General features: G+C 36.6%; 1 protein-coding gene across 2 annotated transcripts; it reads right to left on the reverse strand.

Moving 5' to 3' along the window:
* Positions 1-697: 697 nt before the first annotated feature.
* Positions 698-13,079, reverse strand: LOC127969571 (gastrula zinc finger protein XlCGF7.1-like). Of its 2 annotated transcripts, XM_052571628.1 has the most exons (3): positions 12,959-13,063; positions 12,097-12,222; positions 698-1,856 (listed from the first exon to the last, which is right to left on the reverse strand). In XM_052571628.1, the coding sequence occupies exons 2-3, from the start codon at positions 12,194-12,196 to the stop codon at positions 1,081-1,083; spliced, it is 876 nt and encodes a 291-aa protein (XP_052427588.1). In that variant the 5' UTR covers positions 12,197-12,222; positions 12,959-13,063; the 3' UTR covers positions 698-1,080. The 2 variants fall into 2 exon arrangements, with proteins under 2 accessions (XP_052427588.1, XP_052427597.1); XM_052571637.1 differs by lacking the exon at positions 12,097-12,222 and having other exon boundaries at positions 12,959-13,079.
* Positions 13,080-21,578: the final 8,499 nt, after the last annotated feature.

Genomic DNA, 21,578 nt, shown 5'->3' on the forward strand with positions numbered 1-21,578 from the left:
AACATCACTTTCTCAAAGACAGATCTAAGAGTGAGTATGGAGTGTATATGAACACACTGCACACTATGAGCTCGTCTGGATACAGAAGGACCCGGATCTTCTTACAACATTTCCTTAAGTGCTTCAGACCAAAGCAAACACTGATGCATTGATCACGTGATCATTTACATCTTTTTGGGGACAGATGGTAACTCACATTAAAGACCCTGGGATCTGACATACGATCTACAGTGAGCAGAATATAACTCTTAGGATCTGTATTTACCTTCTTTATATTAACTGTTAGATTGAGACCATTGTAGCAGTCGCCCTGAGAGAATTCAGATCATACCAGACACGACTGTGAATATTACTTCATTCATGTACAACATCATAATACTATCATACAAATGTTTTATGTGTTTAACCAGAACTTGAAAGATGAGATTTTGTATTATAATAAAAGTGACCTGATAATCACAATAATCAGGTGGTTGGTGATCTACAAAAAATGAATGTACTTGAAAACTTATATTTTTTCTAACTAAGCATTTATAGCAGCAATCAAACGGCTTATAAATAGTCACAATATTTTACCTCAGAAAAGACAAGAATACATTTTTTTTTTACAAATTTATTAATGAAGCATGTTGGGTTGGTTTTTTTTTACTTGTTTGTTTTCTGTATTTCTATGTGATATCTTGTGTTTGTTATAAGATACTTGTTTGTTTTCTGTATTTCTATGTGATATCTTGTGTTTGTTATAAGATACTTGTTTGTTTTCTGTATTTCTATGTGATATCTTGTGTTTGTTATATGATGCTACTATGCTAACTGTCACTAGTGGGATTAATAAAGTTGTTAACTTGTGCTGGATCTGAAGATGATCTTACTCTGAATGTGTTTAGTGTGTTTGTGTAGTAGATGTTTGAGTGAAACAGTGTGGATCCTCTGGTGCAGTTTTAAATGTTGATTTGTAATAAAAGTCTTCTCACACTCAAAGCACATATGATCTCTCACACCAGTGTGTCTCTTCTGATGAACTTTTAAACTCTGAAGACGAGTAAAACTCTCTCCACACAAAGAACATGAATGTGGTTCCTACTTTGAATGGACTTTCAGGTGACTCTTCAGGTGTGAAGCTCTTAGAAATGTTTTTTCACACAGATCACATGGGTGCAGCTTCTCTCCAGTGTGGATGTTCACGTGTTTCTTAAAATTTCCGTTGTGTGCGAAACTCTTCCCACAATGATCACACTTGTACGGTTTCTCTCCAGTGTGAATCCTCTCGTGTGATTTCAGGTCTCCTGACCGACTGAATCTCTTGTCGCAGTGTGAACACTTGTAAGGTTTCTCTCCAGTGTGGATCCTCTGGTGCAGTTTTAAATGTTGAGTTGTAATAAAAGTCTTGTCACACTCAAAGCACATATGATCTCTCACACCAGTGTGTATTGTCTGATGAAGTTTTAAATTCCTCAGTTCTGAAAAGCTCTTTCCACATAAAGAACATGAATGTGGTTTCTCTTTTGAATGAACTTTCAGGTGATTCTTCAGGTGTGAAGCTCTTACAAATGTTTTTCCACACTGATCACATTCATGCAGTTTCTCTCTGGTGTGGATGTTCTCGTGATTCCTCAGACTTCCTAAATCTGTGAAGCTCTTCTCGCACTGATCACATGTGAACGGTTTCTCTCCAGTGTGGATCCTCATGTGAACACTGAGAGTAAAGTTGTTTGACAAACTCTTTCCACACTGAGTGCAGGTGCAACTTTTCTTGTTTCTTCTTTTCAGTACAGAAACTCTTTCGGTCTGTGAGCGAATGTTATCACTGGTTTTGCCGTGATGAGTTTTCTGCTCTTCACTCTCCTCCATCAGATCTGAAATGGAAGTAAAAGCGTTACAATATAAATAAAAATATAAATCAGAGAAATGTGAAGTGAAAGCAGACTATGCAAAATTATGAAATTTTTTATGAAATGAGGTACAACGATCTACATTAAAAAAATATATATATATGGACACAAACCCATGTTTCTGTAGTGAGAAATATTCAATGTTTGATTTTTTTTTTTATTAAGTTAATTTCGAAGCATTTTTTTGTTTGTTAAATTTAAGTTTTAAGGGGGGTGAAATGCTATTTCATGCATACTGAGTTTTTTACACTGTTAAAGAGTTGGATTCCCATGCTAAACATGGACAAAGTTTCAAAAATTAAGTTGTACGTTTGAAGGAGTATTTCTGTTCCAAAAATACCTCTTCCGGTTTGTCACAAGTTTCGGAAAGTTTTTTTCGAGTATGGCTCTGTGTGACGTTAGATGGAGCGGAATTTCCTTATATGGGTCCTAAGGGCACTTCTGCCGGAAGAGCGCGCTCCCGTATAGCACAGCACTGAGAGCACAACAGACTTCACTGATCAGAGCGAGAGCGTCGCGAAATATGCACTTTCATAACAAGGTTCGGGAGGAGCACGTCAGATACTTAGCCTAATTAACACAGGTGGAGCCACTTAATATAATCAACCTTAGGGTATAAATACAGCTGAATTAGCCTACCTGTCTCCATTGATGGTTTGTCAGCATCCCCCCTCCATCCCCATCTCCTCCACTAGAGTTCATTTTACGCTTTTACATATACGGGGGGGGGGGGGGGGGTTGGTGTACTCTAGGTTCAGGCCATTCCCGAGCTCGGAGCCCCTTCCCCGGACAGCATGCCAAATATGCACTATAATACTTCAGCTTATTATATGTAAGTGTTAACTCGTGAAGTCACAAAAGGAGTGTGTTTTTGGTTGCCAGGGCAAGACAACCCTGCACAGATTACCTAAAGAGAAACAGCATTAAGGGACCAGTGGATGGAGTTTATTTTTACAGAGCATCAACGGAGTTGTGCAAGTGTTTGTTCCCCTGCATTTCGAAGATGCTTGTTTTACAAACAAGGCCCAGTTTGACGCCGGATTTGCGTATCGTTTATTTCTTAAGGATAATGCAGTCCCAACGAAAAAGGGTCACGATCGTGTGTTGGAACCGCATGCGGTGAGTAAAACTGCTTCAAATATCTCTGTGTTGTTAACTTAGCTATCGGCGCGTAAGCACATCAAGTAAACAACATGCGATGTTGTCATCAAACTGCACTTTCCACATGTACAGCTTTAAAAAAAAAAAAGATGACAAAGTGGAACTTAGTCATTTTCCAAAACCGCTAAGCAAATATATACAGTTTCAGTACATACCACATTGTACTGTTGCTGATGCTGCTCTTGTTAAATTTCAGCCTCTGGATCTGATTCTGGATCATAAATATACGCTGAATCTGACTGTTAGCCATGGTTTGTTTTTCCTCACGGTAAAGTCACAGCTTCCAAAAGCTCTCAACGCAAAAGCCTACTGGCGCTCGTGAATCTTTAGCTCCGCCCACATGTCATGCCTCCAGCCAGCCAGAAAAATCGGTACACAGACTTTTTGGAGTTATGAAGGATGCAGTACTACTCTATAGGTACTCAAAATTAACAGGATATTGAGTGAAAACGAGCATTTCACCCCCCCCTTTAAGAGTAATTCATTTGTAACTGTAAAGGGTTTACTTTTATTTTTGCTCACTCAAAATAATCAACAAAATATTGTGCTTTTATAAAATAAAGAAAACAAACATGAATCGCTTGCTGCCGTCTGGTGCTTCACAAAAATAGACCCAAAACTCAGCGAAAACATGCCTCACAGACATAAATATATCTACAGATTTATCGTGATAAACAAAGCAAAACTATTTCAAAATGCAGCTTTTCTTGAAACATTGGGAACTTTTAATAAGTCCCCACGCTCCAACAAGATTATTAACTGTTAACTGACAAGATTATTTTAAATTAGAATTGAATAAAATTAGAAAGGATAAGTGTCTGTGACCCGTTCAAAATACTAACATTTGTTTCCCGGGAATTCATTTTACATGCACAAAAAGCAGAAGACAACAGGATTCAAATTGTCTTCATATCACATCACGCACCTGCAGCGCTTCTGTGAGCAGAGAAAAACTTAATAAAGCTAGGCTATATATATATATATATATATATATATATATATATATATATAATAAATAAATAGGCCTATACGAGAAATACATTTTACTTAAATTAAGAAAATGAATAAAAAACTGCAACAAGTAGCCTAGTATGTGCTGCGCGAAAGGAAACCAGACGTCAGAAAGCAGCATCCTATTTTTCTTTAGGCTTATTTTAAGCATAAAGATTTGTTTTTTTTGTGAATGTGCACAAATAAAGGCAAACCGTTTACAATTACGATGATCTTTGTGACTAAAATGAGAAGTTGCTTCCAAAGTTCCACTGAAATTTTTATTTATAATAATCAAGTGATTGTGCTGGGGCAGCATTCACACACAGTTACTTTGACTCTTCATTATCATAATAAAATACAAAAACACTGCGTGGTTTAAATATGTAGTAAAATCTGTGCCGTTAAGTGTTATCACTTGTACCATGTGATGTTATGCAAAACATTTTGTTTTACGTAGATATTTGAATGTGAGTGAAGTACATAATAAATAAAAATTTTGCATTCAAATGCTTCGCAAATTCGGAAACATTTAATTTTGTGTCGAATGAGAGAGCCAATGTTGGTTTCAGTTTCGCTTTGCCTTAAATTTATTTGTTTTGGCTTGTCGTCTGTATTGCTATAGCTTCTTATATTTTTAATTCTTGTTCTTTTCTAAATACTGTTTATTGAAAGGATTGTTGTGGAGTGAGGAGAACTAAAATAGCCTAGCTATGTAATCTGTAATCTGGTACTGATTCCAAATTACATGACAAAAATTATAGTTAGTAACAATCCATTACATTACACATTTTAGGTAATCTAATCAGACAGCTTTTAGATTACTTTTGAGCTAATTTGATTTAAATAGGATAATATTCTACCATATTGACATAAATATGGGTACACTTCACATTCAGTGTTCCTTTCCGTCTCGCGCACAGCTTTCAAAAGTATACTTAACCGCAGATGAGCGCGGACGGATGAGCTCGACACATGCTCAGTACCACGGGGGTGAGCGAGCCCTCTTGATGACGGAAATAACAATGCTGACGGTGCGCGGATGACCGAAATATACTTTGGCCTTTTTTTTTGCCTTATTGCAACTCTCTGTTCTGGACTTGCACAAACTGTGTTGCAATGCAATCATTTTCCAAAATGTCATTTATATGAAAATATGAAGTCTGTTAACGCCTGTTAACAAAGACACTAAAGACAGAAGCACAGAGAAAAATATTGATTTGGGGGTTTATATGAATGTGTTTCTGAGGGGAGCTGACTGTCTTCTGAAAAGTTGACATGGTATAATTTCACAAAGCTTGTCAGAACATTCTGAATTTGCTTGACATTGGGTTATTATTAAACCAAATTATGTGTATGATTATTATTATTTACATTTATTCATTTAGCAGACGCTTTTATCCAAAGCGACTTACAGATGAAGACAGTGGAAGCAATCAAAAACAACAAAAGAGCAATGATATATAAGTGCTATAACAAGTCTCAGTTAGCTTAACACAGTACACCTAGCATGGGATTTTAACTAATATAATAAATAAAAAGAAAACAGATATAATAAAAAAAAAAGAATAGAGCAAGCTAGTTAGAGGTCTTTACACATACACACATATATATATAATTGCATAATAAATGAAAAGAAAATAGAATATAAAAAGATTAGAAAGGTAGTTAGATTTTTTTAAAGAATAGAATTAGAGTAGTGAGTGTTAAAGTTAGAGGGTCAAATAAAGATGGAAGAGATGTGTTTTAAGCCGATTCTTGAAGATGGCTAAGGACTCAGCTGCTCAGATTGAGTTGGGAAGGTTATTCCAACAGGAGGGAACATTTAATTTAAAAGTCTGTAAAGGTGACTTTGTGCTTCTTTGGGATGGCACAATCAAGCGACGTTCACTTGCAGAACGCAAGCTTCTAGAGGGCACATAAGTCTGAAGTAACAAATTTATGTAAATGGGTGCAGAGCCAGTGGTAGTTTTGCAGGCAAACATCAATGCCTTAAATTTTATGCGAGCAGCTATTGGAAGCCAGTGCAAATTGATAAACAGAGGTGTGACGTGTATTCTTTTTGGCTCATTAAAAATTAATCTTGCTGCCGCATTCTGAATTAATTGTAAAGGTTTGATAGAATTGGCTTGAAGACCTGCCAAGAGGGCATTGCAATAGTCCAGCCTGGACAGAACAAGAGCTTGAACAAGGAGTTGTGCAGCATGTTCCGAAAGAAAGGGCTTGATCTTCTTGATGTTGAATAAATCAAATCTGCAGGATCGGACAGTTTTAGCAATGTGGGCTGAGAAAGTCAGCTGATCATCAATCATAACTCCAAGGCTTCTAGCTTTTTTTGAAGGAGTTATGGTTGATGTGCCAAACTTGATGGTGAAATTGTGATGGAACGATGGGTTTGCTGGAATCACAAGCAGTTCTGTCTGGGCAAGGTTGAGCTGAAGGTGATGGTCCATCATCCAGCAAGAAATGTCTGTTAGACAAGCTGAGATGCGAGTAGGTACCGTCGGATCATCAGGATGGAATGAGAGGTAGAGTTGAGTGTCATCAGCATAGCAGTGGTATGAAAAGCCATGTTTCTGAATGACAGAACCTAATGATGCCATGTAGACAGAGAAGAGAAGTGGTCCAAGAACTGAGCCCTGAGGCACCCCAGTAGTTAGATGTTGAGACTTGGACACCTCACCTCTCCAAGATACTTTGAAGGACCTATCAGATAGGTAAGACTCAAACCATTGAAGTGTTGTTCCTGAGATGCCATTTGCCAGTAGGGTTGATAGGAGGATCTGGTGATTAACCGTGTCAAAAGCAGCCGACAGATCAAGCAGGATAAGTACTGAAGATTTGGATTCTGCTCTTGCCAGTCTTAGAGTGTCAACAACTGAGAGCAAGGCCGTCTCAGTTGAATTTCCACTTCTGAAGCCAGATTGGTTGCTGTCAAGGAGATTATAGAACTAAATTATATAAATTATATGTATATGAATTATATCACAACAATTACATAACTGTAATAACAGATTTAGGTTAAATAAAGATGTCAGTCTTTTTTTTTCTTTTTAGGAAACAAATCAAAGAAAAAACTAATTCTGTTTCTAATATTCTGTATGTTGCTCAAAAACAAAACCCAGTCATTTATAAATAACACATTTCAGAGCTGTAACAACAATACCGTGAAACCGTGATATGTTTGCTTAAGGTTATCATACCATCAAAATCTCATACCGACCCATGCCTAATAAATATATATATTCCATTTGTTGTTATTAACATGAAGTGCATTAAACATTACATCAAGGTTTCCCAAACTAGGTTTTGTGACTTTAATAAAAAGCTAATTAAATCATTAAAAAAATTATACATTAAAATAAATAATCTTAAAACCAATCAAAATAAAATAAAATAAATCTTAAAAAAAAGAGTTTAACATTTCATTTGTTTAACCAACATCAGAGAACCATGAACATGCAAATGTGATAATTAATGCACATTAAAGAGCCACACAGATGGGAAAATTACCTGTATTACAGTGTATGATGTAGCTGTCCATCAGCGTAAACAATGTGCAAAGTAATTAAACCAAGAAGTACACAATTTATAAAGTTATTGGCTTCTAAAGTAAGGAGTCGACTCTGAATCGCTGAAACGAGTCGTTATAGATTTCAAATCTTTTGCCCATCTCTATGTACGTCACTAGAACACTTTGCATAATAATCTCCGCCTACCGTGTTGGGAGAAACGGAACTCTGACCTGCCCCACCCCCACACAGACGCTCTGGTTGGTGTGATAGCATCATGTCGAGGAGACAGTTTTTTTTTTAATGTAAAGGCAAGTTTGTTTTATTTTCACTGCCAAAGAATGAAGATCAGAAGAACCAATGGCTAAAATTAATTTTTACCACAATACCAGAGCAGTACAACAAATCCCTTTTGTTGTGTTCACAACATTTCACTGATGACTGCTTTTCTAATCTCTGTGAGTTCAAGGCGGGATTTTCAAAGCGTTAGGCCATAAAAGAGGGTTCATTACCAACTTTATTTAGACCAACAAGCATCTCCGAATCACAACCTGCAAGTATGATTATGATGTTATGTGTTTGTTTTCTCCCAAGCGTCTTGTCAGTATGTCGAGCTAGCATTATATGTTAAGGAGTCGATTAACGCGGCTACGCGTTATGAGTCATTTTCCCCTAATAACCCCGAAAAGAACTTAAATTACACTTTCAGTTTTAATCATATAGATAAGAGCAATACATCAATCTAATCTGTAAAGGGTCTACTTTTTTTGGATACAGACATAACTTTGTGCACTTATAAAATAAAGATAACAAACAAGGTGTGCTATCTACAGCTTTTGTCTGCGCTGATCTTCATTTAAAAAGACGTCATTAAAATGAACTGTAACTCCGTGAATACTCAATGAAGAGACATGAGAGAGATATCTATAGAAAGCTTGGCATGTCTACTTTAAAACTAAACAAGTGCCACCGAAAAACAGATATTCTGTGATAAAGTAATCCATATGAAAACAACGCGATGTCCGTTTTTCACGTCTCCCTTCATTATCTCATGTGACCACGCCCCCGCGCTGAACGCACTATTCAGATTCAAACTGAAGCGCGCGGCTTGAATACACCCACACAGAAGAAAAAGCAGCGAGACTGTTCAAGTTTTTTATTTTACTGTTTACTTCGCGATGAGAGGAATGAGACATAATTAATAATTCACCTCAAAAGAGATGCTAATGCATTGTTTACCGTGAAGTTGTGTGCGGAACAACCAATCAAAACTGACTATGTCAGTTGACCAATCAGAAGACAGTATGTTACCGAAAGGTGGGGTTTAAGGAAACTGAATCTTTTGAACAGCTTCGCGCGCACCGTTTGGGGATCTCTGAGCAGGGTTTCCCATACATTCATTAATTTGTGGCGGCCCGCCACAATATCAAGACTGACCGCCACGGATTGATTCAGATTTTTTTAAACTATTTAATATGGGTACAATTGTATTTTATTGTAGAGCTGCGCGCTGCTTTCTCCCTTCCTCTCACAAACTGACAACGGAGGCACGCGCGACTAGCCCCTCCTCTTCGAACATGATCTGAATCAAAACATGAGCATTCGTTAGTTAGAGGATGGATCACCGGTGCTTAATGCTTATTCCCCCAGCGAAGATTCCAGAATCAATCCGGAGTTGAATGGTTAGTAATGAACACTGTTGCTCAACATAACTCTGAGAAGTTAGTGTATGTTAAGCACTGTCGCGATTCCATTACAGATTCGTGCAAAACTTTTGTGTTTCTTTTCTAAATATCGATAAACAACTATTGCAAAATGACGGCGTTTCCATTAACCGATGTTATGCGACTAAAACATCATTTTTTTCCTCTCGCTTGTGTGTGTGTGTCAGAGTCTGTGTGTGTCCACCTCCAGGTCCAGTCAGGAGTGTGTGTGAGCCTGTGTGTGTCTGAGTCTGTGTGTGAGTCTTTTTGAATGTTTGAGTGTGTGAGCCTGTGTTTGAGTGTGTCAGTAAGTTTGTGAGTTTGAGTGTGTGTGTGTCCATCTCCAGGTCTGTGTGTGTGTGTGTGTGTGTGTGTGTGAGCAAAATTTGCAACAAGAAGTCTGTGGAGCAGTCATAGCATAGAAAGTGTAGCAATAGCAATGTCTTTAAAGGGATAGTTCACCCAAAAATGAAAATTCTATCATCGTTTACTCACTCTCAAGTTGTTCCAAACCTGTATGAGTTTCTTTGTTCTGCTGAACACAAAGGAAGATATTTGGAAGAATGTTTGTAACCAAACAGATCTCTGTCCCCATTGACTACCATAGTATATATTTTTTCCTACTATGGAAGTCAATGGGGACCGAGATCTGTTTAATTCTGTCATTCTTCCAAATATCTCCAAATATAACCAAATTATCCCTTTAAGGTATCTGACACTAAGTGTTGGAAATGGAAATGTGTACCCCATCCCCCCCCCCCCCCCCCCCCCCCAGGGGTCCCCAAACACCACACCGCCGCAAATAGAATCTAATTCTGTGGGAAACACTGCTGAGAATTGAGATAATTTTAAAATGATATTTTGACAAAATGACAATGTTTTTTAACCTCGGATGGATTTAAACCTGTTGTACAGGACTTATAAACAGTGATAGAAAGCTTAGAATTTTCATATTACTGGCTCTTTAATATATATTAATCTCAGGGGTACTTCAAGTAAATATATTTGTGAAAGAGGATCAGATGACAAAAAGTTTGTGAATTTGTGCATTTTAATGTGTTTGAAAGACAAATTCCTTCCAAATACACAATAATAAATGGTTAAATAATCAACAGAGTGATGATTCAAATAAAAATCAATTTGTTCATCAGTAGTTGATGCAATGTTGAAACACTTCTTAAACCTGAAATGATTTTTATAAAGGAGTCGTCAAATGCTGTCGCTGACTAATGACTGATCTCTGTGTGAACGTCCACAAAACTGAATGACTTTGATTGAACATCAGCTGGAAAGGAACATTTAAAAGATGGAAAACAGGGATTAGGGAGGATCAATAAATTATTAATAATTATATGTAAATAATATGTAATCATGTAATCCATAAAAAGGTAACTGCAGTCTGATTACAAGCATTTTAAAATATAATTTAATGCAATTACAAGTACTTAATTTTTTTTATCTGATAACATAATCCAGATTACATATAATCAGTTACTACAGCTCTGTCTACACACCTCTAATACTCGAGTTTTCATGAGTGTGTTTGCCAGATATCAAGACTTCAAATCCCTGAATCAGAGCTGCAGTGTTACAAGGACACATTTTCTGCCCAGTGTTATTGACCATTTGGAAATAGTGGAATAACTATTAGGAATTTCACTGTTATCATATTTTTCTTTGTTTCTGCAGTTTTCATAATGTAGACAGACTGAGTGCATAAGTCTTTGGTTTTATTTTATATAATAAAGAACCTAATAAATCAGCACATTACATGGGATTTAATAAACCATGTGTATGAGTCCACATTCTGTTGCTTTGTGTTTACTGGTGAAAGAGCAATACCTGAAACAGTACATTTCTCAAAGAACAACAAACTTTACGATTATAATTTAGAGCAAAAATAATTCTGATCGGTTTAGCCATTATACAACCTGAATAAAATGCTCATACATTTCGTTTTCTTAAACTTGACTAAACAAAAACAGGACAGGGTTGACTAAATATGAGTAAAACTAAGATTGAATTAAAAAATGGCTGCCAAACTTAATATTGCTGTGTGGTTAATTAATAATAATCTTACTGCTAAAATGTCAAGTTTTCATTGACTAAAACTATAGACTAAAATGTTGAGACTAAATATGCAGGTGACTAAATATGATAATAACTAACAAGGACATTTAACTGGTTACTTTATTATATTTCTATACACTTCTTCTAATCTCACACACTATTTAGGATGGATAGTATGAACACTGAGACACAGGGCATGTCTTTATAAATGAAGCACTGAATCATTGACTCAAATGATTCAAAATTCACAAACATGAATCCTTCAGTAACGAAACACTGCTGTGTGTTGCTCAGAGAAGCGTTTGGAAATGTTTTCATTAACCAAATGGAGCAAAAACAGTCAACTTTGACAATATATCAACTATTGAACTAAAATGTATATGAACTGCTTGTTTTAACGCTTTAAAATGTCAAATTTTCAATCGTGGTTTCTTCACTCTCTTGGTCGTGTCATGTTGCTTAACTGGGCTGTCTGTTATAAATATAAGAACTAAGTTACATTTGTATGTTTCTTCTGTGTGCAGTTGTGTTCATTTGTTTTGATTTCTCCAGGAGATTCTCTCTCAGACAGACTGTGTGAACTTCAACTGTGATTTTGTTATATCAGAATGTATTAAAATCAGAATCATCATAGTAGGAGTGAACATGTGACCCGCCACTGATGAAATCCACACATACATGTGTGTATATATATATATATATATATATACACACATACACACAAACATTTTTGAGCCTCATTACTGAAGGATGTAGAGTAAACCCAACCTGTTTGTTCTTCAGTGTGTTTGGTTCTGCAGGGTTCTAGATCTCTCATGTTCTCTCTGTTCTTCAGTAAACTCTGTCTCTGCAGATTTATCTTCTTCATGATGCTTTGATGCTCGTACTTGTGAGCTAAAAAAAAAAAAAAAAATAGTCAATGAGTCTTTTTAAATATATAAATATATCCTATATATATATATATATATATATATATATATATATATATATATATATATATATATAAGAAAAAAACAGAATTAAAAGATGCCAAATATAAGCAATGTAATAATTTAAAAAGTGAAAGAATAAACATATAAATATAACCTCACAAATTTGCAAGGTACAAATAAACCACTGAATTGAGTTGAGCTGAATGTGTTTTAGTTTTGTGTTTTATATGAAACATGGTTTATCACAGACTAATGAATAAATGCTGTTGTGATGGTTTCATCTTGTAATGTCACAATAACTGATAACCGTGTTGTTTTCTGATCTTGACCGCAATAAAATAATCTTAATGTGTCAATGAACAGATCTGAAGTCATCAGTGTAATGAATGAGGTGAAAACAGGATCTATTATCATGAAATAAAGAGGATTTTGATCAGCTGAAAACATTGATGAGTCTCAGACTATAAACACTGATTAAACAAGACATTCAGGATCAGCTCACTTTATTCTGACTGTTTGCTGATAGAAACACATCTTTATCAAACATTGTGATTTGTCTTTATCAATCTGAACACATTCATAATGTTATTTGCCGCATTCATAACATCAGAGTATTTCCACATCTTACAGTTTTCTATGTAAAGAGTTTGCTCATAAAACAAAAGGTGTAAAGAGCGTGAAAATAGTGAACTACTCACCTCAGAAAACCGCCAAACTGAAGAACCAGCTCTTCTCTTCTTCTTCGGTGTTTATTTGAGGATTGCAGCCTAACTGTCGCATTACTGCCACCAACTGGAATAAAGTATGGGTCAGGATGTTTGCTTGTAGGACAGCTTCTTCTTCTTCAGATTGGTGGCTGATTTTAAAGGTGCATTAATGCCACATACGAGACAAACAAGGACATTTAGAAATTAATTATATTCTTTCCATCAATCCTGTATTTTTTGGGGTAAATCATGAAATGTTTGAACACATTACAAGTACTTCCTTCTAAAAGCTTCTGAACATTATCATTTACAATGTCTGTCTTTATCATTTGAATCATTTCCCTTCTTTCCTCCTCATATTTCCTCCACTCCAATAACACACGTAACACTGACTCCGTTTCCTCACAGTTTTCACACAAACCTGTTGATGTTCGTCTGTTTTCAACAGTGTCTGATTCAGTCCAGTTTGTCCTATACTAAGAGTGAACAAATCCTCTTCTTTTCAGTTTCTACCCCTCATTTCACAGACTTTCTCCTGAATATTATAAACAATTATAAACACTTTTGGGGGTGCGCACACAAGCTGAAAAACTAAACTGTCAGTAATGCAGGACTGTAAATAGCCATTTATCAGGTGATTATGTATCATTACCACTAGATAAAATATTGAAAATATTAATGTTAAAGTCAACTGTTAAAGAATGCAATAAATGTACCATGAATCAGTGAATTTGAGTTCAATGTGAGTTGATTATCAGCAGTCGTTTTATTATCAGTAGAGTCATTCTACGAAACGGGTGCCATTTCCATGTTGCAGTTTTCCAAATTTTCATGAAGAACAAACTTTTTTTTCTTTTTCTTACAACTTAAAAGATATGTTAATCCTCCAAAAAAACATATTTTCCCACCTCAGGCACAAAATCCTTGATAATATTATCCTTTTTATTCAGGCAAGAAGTCTTTCTTGTACCACCCCATCACGGACAATATGTATGCCAGTACAGTAGTAAAACAGGAAATTTATTTTTTAAATCTAATGTTTTCCTAATAGTAAAATGTCCCTTTTTTGGAAGCCATCAATAGAAAGTCTGTAAGTTAATCCATTTTTTTATTCTTAGTTTTTTTTTTATCTTGAAATATGAATTTGACATTTCAATGGCCTCATGGTTTATACAAATGAATACACTTAAAAAATACAAATAAAGTTACATTTATTTGATTAGTTCAAACAACAACAACATCATTCAACATCATTCAACATTAATTTTTGTAAAATGTCACTTATTTTACAAACAATTGTAACAAAATGACCCTGTGACGGGGTGCTACTGTAACTGATGTCACGGAGTGGTTCACTGTGACAGGGTGGTATCTATATGATATGCTTGTTCAAAACTTTATACAACTGGGGTAGGGAAACATTAAACTTAGATATTTAATGAAAAACATTGGTGATGCTCTGAAAAAAAAGAGCATCATATCAGTGACAGGGAAAGTCGCATCCACACCTCCCTCTTTATTTCCATGTGGCGGGATGTCACAGGCTGTGGTGCTTGAATGATTCAAAGCACATCATCGAAGAGATACCAGAGGAAGTCATCTCTTGGAGGCCAGAAGAACCTATTGGCTCCAACACGGTGCATACACTTTACAAGGGCATGTGTTTCGTCTGTTTCCATGATGATCCCAGGATAAAGGTCATTATCATATTTAAGCACGCACCACTTCCCAATGAGATCTTCACTTTCCCAAGCAATTGCTTCTGTTTGCACTTTTTGGACCGTTTTGTTAAAAGAAAAATGCTGTGTGGTGAAGCACTGACATCTTAGCTGGTTTTGCGTGGAGCACATGCAACTAACTTCCTGGTAAAGGATTTCTCCTGGAGTAAATGTGACCACTTGGTGGGTTTTCATTGTGGATGGCACTGGTGGAATCTGGCATGGCATCTTTTCCATTGCATGCTCCACTGTTTCAGATGCTACAAAAAACAACTTATCAGTTGTAGAGGTTTCAGTGAGTGCCTTATATAGTTCATGGGCATCGGGTATGTCGCGGCCGTTGGTCACAAGCTTGTCCGCTGGGCTTTTCAAGGTTCCCCCAACACCGTCAGGAGCCCCCTTGCCATGGCTTGCCTCAAAAAAGTTCCATGTTCCACCTTTCAGTCCTCATCTTGTGAGCTCTGTGCTGAAAAGGAAGAAATTCCCTTTCTGTCTGTATTGGGTACAGGGTCCATCACTCAGAAAGTGTAGAACAGATTGGCTTGTAGATAATTCCCATATAGCTTGTGTGTCCTCCATTGTTTTCTTCACTGTGATCTTGCTGTGGCCCATTGAGTGAATGCAACCTTTGCTGTGCCATCAAATCTGGAGAGCTGAACAGTCTTGTCTTTGCATTCCTCGCACTCATCATACATGCACATTTTCCTGGAGGTGTCACATGTTATCATATTAGTCAAACTCTCGAGATCTGAAGTATCTATGAGCCTCAAATTATGCAACTTCTCAATGACAAATCTGAGATTTTCATGGATCTTGCACAGACACGTGTTCCTGTTGGAGAGAGTGGGATGTACAACCCAAAATGGGAGAAGCTTACAGAAAAGGGAGTATGATGTGTTGTTTGTGTTTTCAGTCAGAATTTTTTTGTGAAGATTTTTCATTGTGTCAGCCAGAAACATTTTCTGCTTCTCCACCTTTTTCTTGGTAATTGTTTGTTTTCGTCCAGTCGTTATCCGACTGTTGTCATCTCGAGTGAAGAGGGTTTTGACTTTGGACTTGAAAGCAGCAGTGAACCCGTTTTGTAACCTTTGCTATTAGTTGTTTTTCTTTTTCTTTTCTTGCTTTACAGTACTTATTCTTTATGTCTTCAATCAAGGCTTCATGAAAGAGTAGTGTTTTTCTGATTTTGGAGCTTACTCTGCCCGTCTTAGTTAATTCATTTATTTTTGAACGAGGGGAGTCATTCTTATTTAAGCGCTTATATCTTTTTCTGTATTTGTCAGCACGTTTTCTTTCCTTCTCTAGCGATTTCTTTAGGTTTTCAATTTCTTTGCGTAGTGTATCCCTGTTCTTCCTGGAAATTCGCTTTCCTTCTTTATGTTGCCTGAAACAAAATAAAAATCTACTGGTAACTTAGGGGTTTAAGTCATGTACACCATATTTAAAAACAATTACTCAATGATAGGCCTGCTTCTTATTCTCTACATTTAATCCTAACTGCACACAACCCTGAAAAGACTAAGACCTTGAAGATCTTAACTGCTGCTTTGACTGTTTGGCAGGATCTGGATTTAAAGGAAAGGTGTCCAGACTGTGCTTCCTAGCCTCTGCTTTCTCTTTTCTCTTCTTGTTCTGCTTCCTCCACTTTTTATGCAGCTGACGCTTCCCTCGCTCACTTAGATCACTAATCTTCTTCTTTTTTCCTTGCTCTACATCCCGTCTCCATCTCTGACGCTCACTCTCTAGATATTTCTGCTTCCTCTCAGTATCAGCATCCCGATGTGCACGACATCGCCGTTGTCTCTCAGCAGCGCTTAATGGAGCCATGTTGGAGACAGATCTATCTGCACGTTATAAAATGTAACATTCTTCATTCTTCATGAGTTAATGAGTGAGTGAGTGAGTGAGTGAGAGAGAGATAGTGATTGAGTTGAGTGGTTGAGTGAGTGAGTGAGTGAGTGAGTGAGAGAGTGACTGAGAGATGGTAAGTGAGCTATTCCCCTCTTGGGAATAGCACAGTCGACTATATGATAACAGACATAGATCCTTCATCTCTCAGATCATTCACTGTTAGAGAACTAACCCCTCTGTCCGATCACAGTCAAATCACTGTGTATCTCAAAAAGACTGAAAATAACATTAACACAAAGCCCAGTAACCTGTACAACATCAGAAAACCATACAGATGGGCTGAAAACAGCGCTGAAGAATATCAGAAAGCACTTAGCAGCCAAAAAATACAAGCACTGATAGATAACTTTCTAAATAACATCTATGCTCACTCCAATGAAGGTGTCAATCTTGCGGTCAAAGATTTAAATTACATATTTGAAAAATCAGCAAAACAATCCAAATTGAAAACAAAATCTGGAAAAAATCTAATACCCAAAAATGACAAAAATTGGTTTGATCAGGACTGCCAAACTATTCGCAAACAACTGAGAACACTTTCAAATCAGAAACACAGAGATCCAAATAATACAGAGATCCGCCTTCTTTACTGTGCAACACTAAAACAATACAAACATACACTCAGAACCAAAAAAGCACAATACACCCACAACCAACTCACAATAATTGAGAAGTCAGTCAACACAAACCAATTTTGGAATAACTGGAACAATCTGAAAAAAACTGATCATGAAGAATTGGCAATCCAAAATGGAGAAATATGGGAAAGTCATTTCCAAACACTGTTTAATAAAGTACAAACAGACACAAACTGTAAACAAAACCAAACAATCAACCAATTGGAAAAACTAGAATTAGCAATCAAAGATAACCAAAACCCATTAGATTTCCCAATAACTGATAAAGAACTTAAAGAAAAAATAAAAAACCTCCAACTCAAAAAGGCATCTGGACCTGATGGGATATTAAATTAAATGATAAAACACACAAGCAGTAAATTTCAGTTGGCCATTCTAAAACTATTCAATGTGATTCTTAGTGTAGGTCACTTCCCTGACATCTGGAATCGAGGCTTGATAACACCAATCTTTAAAAATGGAGATAAATTTGATCCTAACAACTACAGAGGCATCTGTGTGAGCAGCAACCTGGGAAAGTTATTCTGTAGCATAATAAATGCTCGACTATTAGACTTCATCACCACACACAAGGTACTGAGTAGAAGTCAAATTGGATTTTTACCAAATTACCGCACATCTGACCACATCTATACATTACATACTCTAATTGAAAAACATGTCAACCAAGAAAAAGGTCAAATATATGCATGCTTTATTGACTTTAAAAAAGCTTTTGACTCAATTTGGCACCAAGGACTGTTTTACAAACTTATTGAAAGCGGCATAGGAGGTAAAACCTATGACCTTATCAAATCAATGTACACTGAAAGTAAATGTGGCGTAAAAATTGGCACCCAATGTACGAGGTATCTTTCCCAAGAGCGTGGTGTGAGACAGGGCTGCTGCTTAAGCCCAACATTATTTAACATCTACATCAATGAACTGGCAAGCAGTCTGGAGCGATCCGCAGCCCCTGGCCTCACACTACACACCTCACAGATCAAATGCCTGCTGTATGCAGACGATCTGGTTCTGCTGTCTCTCACTCAACATGGTCTACAGCAGAACCTGGACCTGTTAGAACAATACTGCCAGACCTGGGCCCTGACAGTCAACCTGAAGAAAACCAAAATCATGATCTTCCAGAAAAGATCCAGATCCCAGGGAACACAACAAACATTTACATTAGGCACTAACCCGATTACACACACATCACACTACAACTACCTGGGTTTGAAAATCACATCCACAGGAAACTTTAATCAAGCTGTGAATGAACTGAGAGATAAAGCACGCAGGGCCTTCTACGCCATAAAACGGCAATGTCCTATAGAAATCCGTATTAGAATTTGGCTGAAAATATTAGAATCAGTAATTGAGCCCATTGCACTTTATGGCAGTGAGGTGTGGGGTCCACGGACCAATCCAAATCAAGATTTCACCAAATGGGAAAAAACATCCAATTGAGACCCTGCATGCAGAACTGTGTAAAAATATATTACACGTGCACTGGCACACAACAAATAACGCATGCAGGGCAGAATTAGTCAAATATCCTCTAATCGTAAAGATACAAAAAAGGGCAATTAAATTCTGGATACATCTGAAACTCAGTGACCCCCAATCATATCATTATAAAGCCCTTCAATACCAAGAGATGAGCAAAGAAAGCAGTCCCCTCCCTCAGCTGATCCAGAGCTTCAGTCCTGATGCTCCACTAACATCTATTGATGCTCTGAATCACATCAGAATCAATCAGATTACTGCACAAATCAAACAGAATTACATCACTCACTGGCAAACCCAAACACAACAACATGCGCTGGTATTTGGCTCTAAAGAGAGAGTACAGTATGGCAGAGTATCTGTACACAGTGTCACAGAAACTGAGAAGCACACTGACCAGATACAGACTCAGCGGACACAAGCTGATGATAGAGACGGGCAGACACAGAAAAACATGGCTGCCAGCGGAGCAGAGACTGTGTTCACACTGTGATCTGAATCAGATGGAAACAGAACTACACTTCCTAACAGAATGCCCCAAATACACGGACATACGGACAGGGTTCTATGATAAAATACAGCAGATCCATCAGACATTTAAAACTCTTCCGAACCAGGAGAAACTGCCGTATCTGTTAGGAGAACACAAGAACTGCTGTGTGTTTGCTGCTCAATATGTGTCTGCCTGTCATGATGTTAGAGAAAACACTCAACTTGCCCTGATCTGATGTTTCCATATTACTGTATTGTATTACTTAGATGTATATTTTGCCTCTGTAAATCTAATACCATATTCTATTTTATTTTATTTCTAACTTATACATTCACATACACTAATTCACTTTGCACTACATGGTTAATACTTTTTATGGTAACACTTTAAATTAAGGTACACATATTACCTATTAACTAATTGCTTATTAACATGCTTATTAGTAGCATATTAGCTGTGTATTAGTACTTATAAAGCCCATATTAATGCCTTGTTCTGCATGACCATATTCTATGCCTAACAGACCATTAACTAAGAGTTTTTCTTTAATAAACTGATAGTTACTGCTTATTGGGAGTAAGTAAGGAATTTGTTGTATGAGAATTATGATCTTAATATGCTTTGCTGGTTATAGGCCTTATAAGCTGGTAGTAACAGAAGAACAGTCATTCTCTCTTAATAACACTTAATAAAAATAGTCTGTTCTTAGGTAACAACACACATAACTACAAGTGTTAATAGTGCCCAATTAACTCTAAATTAAGTCTTTATAAGTCTGAATATGTTACCCATTCTAAAGTGAGGTCTTGCTCATTATCAATTTCCTAGTAGTTGGACACTCATTAAGCCATACCCGTTCCCTATTCTAAAGCTGCCTTCTCTTCGAATTTAATAAATCCATTACAGCACACAAGTACTTCAATTATCGAACCTTAGTCTTAAGGCTGCACCTTAAAAAAGGTATATGGTTTACTCTTGGTTCACTGAAACGTAGGGAACACTATGCATTACCAAAGTGACTGATTTTCCATTCAGTAGCAGATCAAAGACGGCACAAGTAGTAATATCTCCTTTAATTTAGCATCTATGTAATAATGCCTTACAATGAACAACAGAGTAGCAAAATTACTTAACAAAAATAAAATAGCACAAAGATAAAACCTGTAAAGGTCAATGAGAACTAGTAGCTAATCTACTTTTGGCAGGTTATAAACAAATGTACTCCAGTCTGTATAAAACTGTGTGTAAATCTTTACAACAAAACTTTGTATTGTGTAAATCCTAAACATAGAACATGCACAGGACAAAATACAGTGGGGCTCGAAAGTTTGGGCACCCTTTGCAGAATCTGTGAAAATGCGAGTAATTTTAAAAAAATAAGAGAGATCATACTAAATGCATGTTATATTTTATTTAGTACTGTCCTGAGTAAGATATTGTACATAAAAGATATTACCATTTAGTCCACAAAACAAAAAAGTTGCTGAAATTATTAAAATAACCCCACTCAAAAGTTTGGGAACCCTTGGTTCTTAATCCTGTGTTCTGTTCCCTGATGATCCTCGACTGTTTTTCTGTTTTGTGTTGGTTGTGCATGAGTCCCTTGTTTGTTCTGAACAGTTAAACTGAGCAGCGTTCTTCAGAAAAATCTTTAAGCTCCTGCAGATTCTTCAGTTTTCCAGCATCTTTACATGTTTGAACCCTTTCCAGCAGTGACTTTATTTTGATTTTGAGATACATCTTATCACACTGAGGACATTTGAGGGACTCAAACACAACTATTTAAAAAGATTCAAACATTCACTGATGCTCCAGAAGGAAACAAGATGCATTAAGAGCTGGGGGGTGAAAACCTTTGAACACGATGAAGATGGCCAAATTTGTCCTATTTTGTTGAAATATATATATTTTTTTCCATTTAGTTCTGCCCTTCGTAAGCAACAGAAGATTAAGTACAATTTAAGTACAATTGACCTTGATCTTCAAATTCAAAAAATTCCAAAATCATAGTCACTGCTGGAAAGGGTTTAAATATGCAAAGATGCTGGAAAACTGAAGAATCTGCAGGACCTTAAAGATTTTTCTGAAGAACGTTGCTCAGTTTAACTGTTCAGAACAAACAAGGGACTCATGCACAACCATCACAAAACAGAAAGACAGTCGAGGATCATCAGGAAACAGAACACAGTATTAAGAACCAAGGGTTCCCAAACTTTTGAGGGGGTTATTTTAATAATTTCAGCAATTTTTTTTGTCTTGTGGACTAAATTTTAATATCTTTTATGTACAATATCTTACTCAGGACAGTACTAAATAAAAAATAACATTCATTTAGTATGATCTCTCTTATTTTTTGAAAATTA

This window comes from Carassius gibelio, chromosome A4 (genome assembly GCF_023724105.1).
Source record: "Carassius gibelio isolate Cgi1373 ecotype wild population from Czech Republic chromosome A4, carGib1.2-hapl.c, whole genome shotgun sequence".
Taxonomy (NCBI): domain Eukaryota; kingdom Metazoa; phylum Chordata; class Actinopteri; order Cypriniformes; family Cyprinidae; genus Carassius; species Carassius gibelio.

Coding starts and splice junctions, on each gene's coding strand:
- LOC127969571 (XM_052571628.1), bottom strand. CDS start 12,196: ATGAAGAAGATAAATCTGCAGAGACAGAGTTTACTGAAGAACAGAGAG. Junction 1,857..12,096: donor ACACACTGAAGAACAAACAG/GTTGGGTTTACT, acceptor CTTCCATTTCAG/ATCTGATGGAGGAGAGTGAA.